Here is a 12,043-nt window from a genome sequence, read left to right on the forward strand (position 1 = left end):
ACAGCCAAACAAACTTCTCGATTCTGCCGCACTCCAGCAAACAGCAGCAGAACACACTGGGGTTTATACAGATAGAGACGTGCTGCGTTTGACACCAGCAGCTCCATCCATTTCCATCATACATGAAGAGTATTGTTCATTGAGCACAACAGCAGCAGCAGCGACAGCTCCTGTGTCTCCTCTTACTGTCAGTCTATGAAGCTTTTACAATGGCAGCATTGATGCGATCGGCCTGACAGCACATCTATGAGCATCTCTGACAGTCCTCGGAGCGTTCAACAACAGCAGATCTTCATTTTCATGCCTCTACATGGTGTCTGTCTGACAACTAGGCTGTATCTGAATCAGATGCTGAGTGTGCTGCTGTGGTACTTACAGTTGAAGTCTGAATTATTAGCCCTCCTGAATTATTAGCCCCCTGTACATTTTCCCTTATTTCTGTTTAACAGAGAGAAGTTTTTTTTTCCAACACATTTCTAAACATAATCGTTTAAATAACTCATTTCTAATAACTGATTTATTTTATCTTTGCCATGATGACAGCACATAATATTTGACTAGATTTTTTTCAAGATACTATTTAGCTTGAAGTGTTAAAAGCTTAACTAGGTTAATAAGGTAAGTAATCGTCTAACAGTGGTTTGTTCTGTAGACAATTGAAAAACAATATTGCTTAAGTGGGTGAATAATATCGACCTCAAAATGGCTTAATAAATTTAAAACTGCTTTTATTCTAGCCGAAATAAAACAAATTAGACTTTCTCCAAAAGAGAAAATCTGACAGGCAATTTTGTAAAGAATTCCTTGCTCTGTTAAACATCATTTGGGAAATATTTAAGAGAAACAATTAACAGGATTGCGAATAATTTGGATGGACGTGCATTTTACAGAATCATTAAGGAATTTTTGCATCATTAAAAAAGAAAATTTGATGGAAAAACAAAAACGAATAACTAAGGGCTAATTCACACTGAACATGTCTTCAAAAAACAAGAGATGCTGTGCTTTTTTTTTTTTTCAAGTGTTGCATAAAGTAAGAAGGTATACGGATACAGCCACAAAAAAAAAAAAAAAAGGATAAACAGAAATTGCCTGTAAACAGAAATTTGCGACGCTTGTCCTACTTCCGAGTTCTTCTGATTGGTCCACCAGTTTGGAACTGACATTGATGAGCAGTGATGCATGTACAAGTTTAAATTGTTTTAACTTTACATGCATCTAAAAAACTTGGCACTGTGCAGTGCTTCAAAAGAAATGAAAAACAGACAATCAAGTGCGATTTTACATTTAAAAAAACAATAGAAAAGTTGCGCATTAGAAAAAAAAAAAAAACGCATTGTAGCAGACCCCATCCGAATGATGGCCGAAACTTTACTGATGTTTCAAGTTGCTTTATTTACATTCCTTTACTCTTGAAATCACCGTAAGAGCTGAGCAAAACAATACAAAAACATACATCAGCATTCTTAGATATCTTCACAAAATATGTATTTCTCACTAACAATATATGATGAAACAAACCTTATGCCTTTTCGGGGGGTTGCTGATTAAACTTGTAAACAGTCCTTTTCAGTACGAGCTCTAGTTAAACTGTTATGAAACGTCCGCTTTACCTTCTGCTCTCTCATTTATTTTCTGCTCTGAAAAACGGATTTCCTTTCAAAATAAAAGTCCCCCACAAATAATAGAAATTAAATGATCTTTAAACATGAAGAAATGCAAGATAACACCTTTACTTAAGTCTGTTACACTCCCACCAAATTATCAATGTTCCTCAAACATAACTAATTTCCAATTATAACCCTCTTTGGAAGTGTATAAAGTGCAAGAAAGTCCCATTGAAAATGCATTCACTCTGCTTCCAACAACAAGACCAACTTTTGAGCGGGTCTATCTACTATTGAGATGTTATGCATTCTTTCTCCTTTCTTGTTTAATCTCTTGTCGCCAAGTGCTACTTTGGCTTTTCTTACAAGTCCATCCGGGCTCAGAACAGTCTCTATAATCCTCCCTAGTCTCCATTCACTCCTAGGCAATGTTTCTTCTATATCCATGACCACATCACCAATTTGAAGGTTCCTTTTTGGAGCATGCCAGCGTTGCCTTGCAATGATATTGTGTAGATACTCCTTTTTCCATCTGCTCCAAAACTGTTCAGTAAGGTACTGCACACGTCTCCATCTCTTTTTTGTATACATATCCTCTCTAATGAACTTTCCTGGTGGAGGCAATGCTGTGGTGGGCTTCATGGTTATCAGATGATTGGGTGTGAGTGGTTCTAAGCTCTTGGGGTCATTCAGATTGTCAATCGTAAGAGGGCGACTATTGACTACTGCCATGGCTTCGTAAAATACAGTGCGCAATGAGGCATCATTAAGCCTGCCTGCTGAAAGGGTGATGGTAGCATTAAGAACGCTCCGGACAGTTTTGATTTGACGCTCCCATACACCCCCTGCATGACTGGAATGAGGAGCATTCAAAACAAAGTCACATTGTTTGTTTGCAAGAAAAGTTGTGAGGCGTTCTGGATCGAGTTCTTGCAATGCTGAATTCAATTCATTCTTTGCGCCTATGAAATTGGTACCTTGGTCACATTTTATTTGCCTTACTGTGCCTCGAATTGCAATAAAGCATCTCAGACTGTTAATAAATGCATCCGTCGACATGTCTTCTAACATTTCAATATGAATAGCTCTTGAACACAAGCATGTTAGAAGCAGACCGTACCTCTTGTGATGTTTTCTCCCTTCTTTAGTCATGAATGGACCAAAGCAGTCCATGCCACAATACATAAAAGGCGGCGAAGGCTCTACACGTTCTGAGGGGAGATCACTCATCCTCTGGCCTTCAGCAGATCTTCTCATCCTTCTGCAAGTCACACAGTTGAGAATGTAAGATGTGACCACTCTGTTTATTCCAGGTATCCAATAGCCGCATGATCTGATATTATTGATTGTGAAACCCTTGCCTTGATGCTTTACACATTCATGGCAGTGTGCAATAATCAACTTTGTAACATGGTGTTCCTTTGGCAGGATCCATGGATGCTTGAATGCGTGAGTATATGATGAGTGATCTAATCTGCCTCCCACCTTGATTATACCATCTTTGTCTATAAAGGCATCCAGATGATGAAGTTTACTGTGACTTGGAAGTCTTTTTCCTTGACTCAACACTTCAATCTCTTTCTGATACACTTGCCTTTGTACTCCTTTTAGAATCAAGCATTTAGCATCTTCTTGTTCACTTACGGATGCTGGTGAATTGGTTTTATCTTTCTTAATCCATCTCAGAAGGCGTGCAACAGCTTTGAAAGTCTTAGACCAAGATGAGAACTTGGACAATCGGTCTACAAGATCTTTATTTTCCATGGTCTTTGTGTGTAATGTCTGAATTTTCTTTACCTCTGGATCTCCGACTGGGAGGTCTGGCACAACATTTGTGGTTTTTATTTCCTTTTCCCACAAAAATGAGGGCCCAGAGAACCAATTAGATGAAAGCAGCTCATTGATTGTTCTCCCTCTTGAAGCGTTGTCTGCTGGGTTTTCATCTGTTGGGACATACAGCCATTGATTGGGTGTTGTACTTTGACGTATTTTTTGGACTCTATTGGCTACAAATGTGTGGAAACGACGGGCATCGTTATTAATGTAACCCAAAACTACCTTTGAGTCAGTCCAAAAGAATTCGTCGACATCAATGAGGTTAAGCTCTTCTCTGAGTATATTGCTCATACTGACTGATACTACAGCTGCAGTTAGCTCTAACCTGGGTATTGTGATAATCTTTAAAGGAGAAACCCGGGCTTTGCCAATAAGAAAAGAGCAATGAATTTCATCATCCTCATTTATCATCCTCAGATAAGAACATTGACCGTAACCACAGGTACTCGCATCTGAGAAATGATGCATTTCTGTTTTCACTACTTTTCCGAAATCAGCAGGTACATAACATCGTGGTATGTTCACATTTTCTAGATTGACAAGGTCATTTTGCCATCTCTCCCACCGTGGCTTGAGTGCAGGGTAAAGTGTATCATCCCAGCCAGTTCCTTGGCGACACATTTCCTGTAGGATTCTCTTGCCATTGAGAACAAATGGAGCTACAAATCCTAAAGGATCAAATATGGAGGCAACAGTGGATAATATGCCACGACGTGTTGTAGGCTGACCCTTTAATGGAACATGGAATTTGAAACTATCACTCTGTATGTTCCAGTGAATTCCCAGAGCTCTTTCGAGTGGCATTTCATTGAAGGTGAGATCTTTCGTTTCAAAGTTTACAGCACGTTCTGATTCTGGTATGCTTTGCAAAACTGTGTTGTCATTTGATACGAACTTGTGAAGTCGAAGACCACCCTTTGCACACAGTTCCCGTGCTTCCTTTGTCAACTGTATAGCCTTTTCTACTGTTTCTGCACTTGTAACTCCATCATCAACATAAAAATCCCTTGTGATGAACTGAGCGCCTAATGCGTGTGATTGGCTGTACTCATTGGCTAAATATCTTAGCCCATAGTTTGCACAACCGGGCGAAGAGACTGCACCAAATAGATGCACTTTCATTCTGTAATCTTGAAGAACTGAATTTGTGTCTCCATCTTTCCACCATAAGAAGCGCAGATAATCACGATCCTTTTCCTGAACGTGAAATTGGTGAAACATTTTTTCAATGTCACATATCACTGCAATAGGATGCCTTCTGAACCTTACAAGGACTCCCGTGAGGTTGTTTATCATGTCTGGTCCTGATAGTAAATGTTCATTGAGACTTGTACCTTTGAATTTTGCAGAGCAATCGAATACAACCCGTAGCTTATCTGGCTTTTTTGGGTGGTAGATCCCATGGTGAGGTATGTACCATTTTTCACCACTGGTTCCCTCATCATTTACCACTTCTGCATCACCTCTGTCAATAATGTCATTCATGTAAGTGAAGTAGTCTGTTTTGTATTTCTCATTTTTGGAAAACTTCTTGTTCAGATGTTGGAGTCTGATCGATGCAAGTTCTCTATTGTCCGGCAAGGATGGTCGTTGCTTAAATGGAAGAGGCATTTCATAATGTCCTAGATAATTTTTCTTTATTCCTACTTTAAGTTTGTCTAGGAACATGATGTCCTCTTGAGAGACTGTCTTGTCATCTACTGTGATGTCCTTAAAGTCTGATTCAAGTATACGGACTGCATCCCCAGGTGTCATAGCTGGTATCTCCTTTGTAGCTATTCTTTGACAAAGACTGAACCCTGTTGATTCATTGATACTTGGTATGGAGCAGCCCACAATACTCCACCCTAAATCTGTTAAAATGGCATATGGTTCCTCATTTTTACCAAGTATGACTTGTCTTGGAGCTAGCACTCTAGGGCAGTTATAGCCAAGTAGTAAGCCTACTTCACAATTGAGTAGAGGTGCCATTTCGTCAGCAATTCCTTTCAAGTGACTCCAGTTCATTGCCGTTTTCTGTGTTGGTATGTGATCATAATTAGCTGGAATACACTCCTTTGTGTATACAGGAGGAAGACTGATATGTACTGAGGAACTGTACCCTCTCACTTGAAGATCCGTTACTCGATTGCTTCTAATAATCTCATTTTCTCCCATCATGGTGGTTAGTTTGAGTTTCACTGGGTGACTCTCTACTTGCAGTGTATTACTAATGTCTTCATCAATAAATGTAGTGTCACTCTGTGTATCTAGCAACGCATACACAAGCTGTTCGTTGGATGGATTTTTAACTGAAGACACCCATACTGGTACGATCATCGATGTAATGACTGACTGACTTTCTCTTGTGATATTAAGTGACATGGCATTAGTAGTTTCACTTTCAGTTGCATGCACATTGCTTACCATGGGCAATGGTCGTTGTCTGATTCCGTCCTTGTCATAATTGTAATCGTGAAGACATGTGGGATGTCGTAACTTGCATACATCACATGTGTGTCGACGACGACACTCCTTAGCATGGTGGGACGATTTTAAACACCCGTAGCAGAGTTTGTTATCTTTCACATAGGCTCTTCTGTCTTTCAGAGACTTCTCCATGAATTTCAGACACTTATGAAGTTGATGACTGTCATCCTGACACAACATACACTGTGTCTTAGTCACTGTAAACTTTCCTTTGACTGTTGATTGTGTGTCATTGTTTACACTTGTTTGTGTCTTAAAAACAATTGCTTTACTTCTTTTAGTTTCCTTTGACATTCTTCTCTCATAAGGTGACTCACATGAATGAAGAGCATGTAAAGAAGTGATGGGATTACACATAATTTCTGCTTCTGTTGTCATGAAATTGACAAAGTTATGGAAACTTGGAAACTCTTTGTCATCCATAAGGGTTTTTGTGACCTGACGGTTCCATCTGGAAGCTATCCAGTCAGGTAGTTTTTGCACCAGCTTCTGGTTTTCTTCACAGTCATTTAATATTTCCAGACCTTTTACATGTGGTATGGCTTGCAAACATGCATTTAAAAAGTCTGAAAATGTTCTCAAACCTTCTGCGTCTTTGGACTGTATTTTAGGCCACTTAGACAGCTTTTCTCTAAACGCTCTTTGTATAACAAAGGGCTGGCCGTACCTTTTATTAAGCTTGTCCCAAGCGTCTTTGTACGCTTCTTCATCATTTCGATAAAAGGTGCCCTCAAGATACCTATGCGCTGAGCCACTCACATACTTTTTCAAATAATAAAGCTTGTCAGCTGCTGAAATGCCCTTTTTACCTATTAATGACATAAATGATGACTTCCATTCCACAAACTGTATTGGGTCTCCGTTGAACACTGTAGGCTCAGGTAGGGGTAACCTGTTTATGGCTATGCTGTCCTGAACTGCTTGAGCAAGGTGAGACACTTCACTGAGCGATGCTGACTGAAGAACATAAGATTCCTGAAGCTGCCTTTCATTTCTCGGCCCCTGCTTTTCACTTTTTATTGACTGATTTCTTGTTTCCTCCTTTATTTCTTCATCATAGGATTTTACTCTGGCACGAGCAACCTCTATATCCTTTTCTACTTGCAAACATTCCAGTTCAAACCTTTGAGTTTCTAACTCTTTTTTGAATTGCTCTTCTATATTTCTTAATTTTTCCTTTTGTTGCCTTTCTGCTTGCATCATCTTGTATTCAGCCTCCTTTGCAGCCAGCTCTGCTGCAGCGTCTGCTCGTTTTCTTGCTGTACGAGAGGATCCAGAATGGCTGTTGACACTCATTAGTGAAGCACTGGAACCAAATATAGAGCGAGCGTAACTGTGTGCTAAAAGTTCACTTAGACGCCCCCTTTCTCTTTCTACATCATACTCATCTACATTTGATATTTTTTCTAACACTATTTTGACAATGTCATTGGTTACAGCATCACATGCATCGATTTTACGTCTTAAGTCAGCAGCAGGAGTAATAAATTCCCTTATATCGATGAAGATTTTCATGATACCATTCCTTTTATCCTCAAGTGAATCAGCGATATCTGCAAGCTGCTTGTCAGATATGTCAGTTTTTAAATCCTGCCTTGCTTTACGAGCATCTAACTTCCATTGTTCATACAATGTAGTTAATTTTTTTTCTTTCTTTCTACATTCCTCTTTTTGATAAGCAAGCATTTTCTCTGTTGGTATACGAGAACGTTCTGAACGTCGAGGGAGTTCTGTGCTCTCTTGTACATGACACTGTTCTTCTGATGTATTTTTGTCTTTTTGTTCAATTGCTCCTTTTATATCTGTTTCCATATTACCTTCATTTTCCATTTGGAGCGGCCTCTCAGATTCTTGGTCATCTTCATCCATTTCCATATTGAACTCGTACCCTTTTACGTCTTAGCTCCGTAGACCATCACGCTCTATGCTGATTATAACTCACTGCAATGCCCTTTCCGTCGTCGCGTTATATCCGTCCGCCTGCGCCTGCCGCGAGGATCTTAATCAGCGAAGGTGAAGCTCTTACTGTAGCAGACCCCATCCGAATGATGGCCGAAACTTTACTGATGTTTCAAGTTGCTTTATTTACATTCCTTTACTCTTGAAATCACCGTAAGAGCTGAGCAAAACAATACAAAAACATACATCAGCATTCTTAGATATCTTCACAAAATATGTATTTCTCACTAACAATATATGATGAAACAAACCTTATGCCTTTTCGGGGGGTTGCTGATTAAACTTGTAAACAGTCCTTTTCAGTACGAGCTCTAGTTAAACTGTTATGAAACGTCCGCTTTACCTTCTGCTCTCTCATTTATTTTCTGCTCTGAAAAACGGATTTCCTTTCAAAATAAAAGTCCCCCACAAATAATAGAAATTAAATGATCTTTAAACATGAAGAAATGCAAGATAACACCTTTACTTAAGTCTGTTACACGCATTCTGTATGAACTTCCACTACGGGACAAATATTATTAGACATGTTTAATTTGTATATAATTTATGTATAATGTACAATTTATATATGCAAAAAAAAAAAAAAAAAAAAAAAAAATATATATATATATATATATATATATATACATATATATAAATAAAATTAAATATCATAGTATCACAATAGCATACAATAAAAGCTTATTTGTATTATTTGAATGTAATTTTCGTGTAAGTTAGAAATGTTACAAAATTTCATTTGGAAAACTAAATAAATAAATAAATAAATAAATAAGCATTTAATAGGCATAACAAAAAACAGAACAAAATCTACAAATTTTGTTTAAAAATTAAATATTTAAAAAATATATATTTTATTTGTATGATTTAAAATGTTTTAAAAACTTAAATAATAACAATTAAACAACTATTAACAAAAATACAAAAAAAAACAATAAAAATTCAGAAATTACATATTATCATGAAGAAATAATAAAAGAAATATCGAAATCTAATAGAAAACTTACAATACAATTAGGTAATTGTGTAATAGTGAAAATCTGCATGTGCAGTGATTACTAAAGAGAATCATATATCAATTCCATAAATCACACATGAGTCATTCATATGAGGTGTTCTGAATCAGGTTAAATGATTCTTTGAGATGAATTTTGGGTGAACTATCTTTTTAAAGTGCAATTAACTAAGTTAATTAGATTAACTAGGCAAGTCACTGGACAACAGCCATTTCTTCAGAAGCAAAAAACAAAACCGAACTAGTAATAATGTCCTTAAAAAAATATTTTTAAAATGAGAAAACTGCTTTTAATCCTGCCTTACGAAAAAATAAATATAATATAAAATATATATATATATATATATATATATATATATATATATATATATATATATATATTTATATATATATATATATATATATATATATATATATATATATATATATATATATATATATATATATATATATAGATGCCTTGTTAAACATCACTTGAGAAATATTTGAAAATAATTTCTAATAAATTTATCAACTGTGTACACTCAACAGCCACTTTATAAGGTACACCTTACTAGTACCGGGTTGGACCCCCTTTTGCCTTCAGAACTGCCCTAATCTTTCGTGGCATAGATTCAACAAGGTACTGGGAATATTCAAGATTTTGCTCCATGTTCACATGACAGCCAGAGGTGGCAAAAGTACACACATCCTTTACTTAAGAAGAAGTACAGATACTCACCTTTAAAATGACTCTGGTAAAAGCAGAAGTACTGACTACACGTTTGTACTTAAGTAAAAGTAAAGAAGCACCACCTCAAAATCGTATAAATGTAAAAAAAGTAAAAAGTACTCGTTTCAATCACAGTCCAAAAACATGCGGTGTAATGTTACATAACTAAATCTCATTATTTTAAATAACAAACTGTTTAAAGTATGTTTAAATCAGATGATTTCAATAAAAATAATCAGCTTTTCAAAAGGAGCTGAAAGAGACTTCGGTACAGCATGAGGGTAAGTAAATATAGACATAATTATCAATTACGAGAGAACTATCTCTTAATATCCATTTTACAGTGGTAAGCCTGTGCATTTCTCTCTAGGGTCTCTGTTCGTCTAACATAATAATCAGACACATCAGTCATTCACAGGCAGGACGGGACTCAACATTCACTTTTGGCTATTTGACAAAAACTTCCCCGTGAGTTCATTTCCCTGCAGCTCTCAACGCTGAGCTCTGCTTGTTTATCTGAAACGATAATGAATCAGTTTCCTCTTTCCTTCTCTAAAATACCAATGCCCCGAATCGCTCCTGAACATTGCATTTCATGTTCTTGCAATCAGGAAAGCAATTTTACAGAAAACCAGCGATAGCTTGACTTTGGGCCAGCAGCAGTAATTGGCCTGTTAGAGTGTTTTCTCGGTTATGCCGAACAAGGGTCAGAATATTAAAATAAAACTCTCCCACTAAATAAGGAGCAAACGCATTATTCCAGATCGTTTACACTTCGCTGTTTTGTATCTGTAAGATGTTTTGTATCAGTAAGAAGAGCAAGATAAAACTGAAAACACTCGACGTCCACTCTATTATGTCCACCTCTCTGGAAACATAGACTTAATTAATATAACATAAAGCTGAATGCTAAATTATTACCTTTAAAATCTGTCTCCTTTTTTTCTTCATAAAATAGTTTCAATAACTGATTTCTAATAACTGGTTTCTTTTATCTTTGCAATGATGAAAGTACAGGGGCAGCACGGTGGCTCAGGTCGCCTCAAAGCAAGAAGGTAACAGGTTTTTATCCCGGCTGGGTCAGTTGGCATTTCTGTGTGGAGTTTGAATGTTCACCCTGTGGGTTTTCTCAGACATGCGCTATAGGTGAATTGGATAAATTAAATTGGCCGCATTGTGTATGTGTGTGAATGAGAGTGTATGAGTGTTTCCCTGTACTGGGTTGCAGCTGGAAGAGCATCTGCTGTGTGAAACATATGCTGAATAAGTTGGTAGTTCATTCCGATGTGGCGACCCTGTCGCGAATAAAGGGACTAAGCTGAAGGAAAATGAATGAATGAATGATGAAAGTACATCATATTATACAAGTTATTTTCCAAGAAACTAGTATTTTCCTAGTAAATACTGTGGTTTCACGATACATATTAAAGAAAAAATATTTATAACAATAGTAGTATAGTATTCAGCTTAAAGTGCAATTAAGTAGGTTAACTAGGTTTATTAGGCAAGTCACTGGACAACAGTGGTTTGTTCTATAGCCAATTGAAAACAATTATTCTTAAGGGGGCTAATAATATAAACCTTAAAAACTACTTTTAAAAATGAAAAACTGCTTTCATGCCTGCCAAACTAAAATAAATCATAAGAAAAAATATTATAGAAAAATATCCTTGCTCTATTAAACATCAAATATTTGAAAAATAATATACAGTATATATACAGTTGAAGTCAGAATTATTAACCTCCCTGAATTATATATATATATATATATATATATATATATATATATATATATATATATATATATATATATATATATATATATATATATATATATATATATATATATACATATACATATATATATATATATATATATATATATATATATATATATATATATATATATATATAAATACCAACCAAAATATATAATAATAACAATATAACAATATATATAATTATAATAATGTAATAACTGTTTTATTTATTTATTTTTATATACATATTTTAAACCTACTTAAAAGCTACATTTCAGTATAGATGCAAAACAAGTATTTTTTGTTAACACTTTACAATAAGTTTGTATCAATTTATGATAGTTAATGCATTTAATAACAGTTTACTGTTACAATTTAGGAACAATCAATGAACAATACATTTATTACAGTATTTGTTCATGTTAGTGAATGTTAGTTAATAAAAATACAGTTGTTCATTGTGAGTTTATGTTAACTCATGGTGCACTAACTAATGTTAGCAGACATGAATTCTGTTTTTAATAAGGAATTAGTAAATGTTGAACTATGATTAATAAATGCTGTTCATTCATTCATTTATGTCGGCTTAGTCCCTTTATTAATGTGGGGTCGCCACAGCGGAATGAACCGTCAACTTATCCAGCAAGATGCCCTTCCAGCCGCAACCCATCTCTGGGAAAAAGTA

The 12,043-nt window shown here is 35.9% G+C and overlaps 2 protein-coding genes across 16 annotated transcripts in view; both read right to left on the minus strand.

Moving 5' to 3' along the window:
• jakmip3 (Janus kinase and microtubule interacting protein 3) overlaps positions 1–12,043 on the minus strand; it is a 91,516-nt gene that overhangs the window by 65,384 nt on the left and 14,089 nt on the right. The window lies entirely within an intron of this gene.
• Positions 1,371–8,243, minus strand: LOC141376868 (uncharacterized). Its single transcript, XM_073918850.1, has 2 exons — positions 8,123–8,243; positions 1,371–8,031 (listed from the first exon to the last, which is right to left on the minus strand). The coding sequence occupies exon 2, from the start codon at positions 7,785–7,787 to the stop codon at positions 1,851–1,853; it is 5,937 nt and encodes a 1,978-aa protein (XP_073774951.1). The 5' UTR covers positions 7,788–8,031; positions 8,123–8,243; the 3' UTR covers positions 1,371–1,850.

Source organism: Danio rerio, chromosome 12 (assembly GCF_049306965.1).
Source record: "Danio rerio strain Tuebingen ecotype United States chromosome 12, GRCz12tu, whole genome shotgun sequence".
Taxonomy (NCBI): domain Eukaryota; kingdom Metazoa; phylum Chordata; class Actinopteri; order Cypriniformes; family Danionidae; genus Danio; species Danio rerio.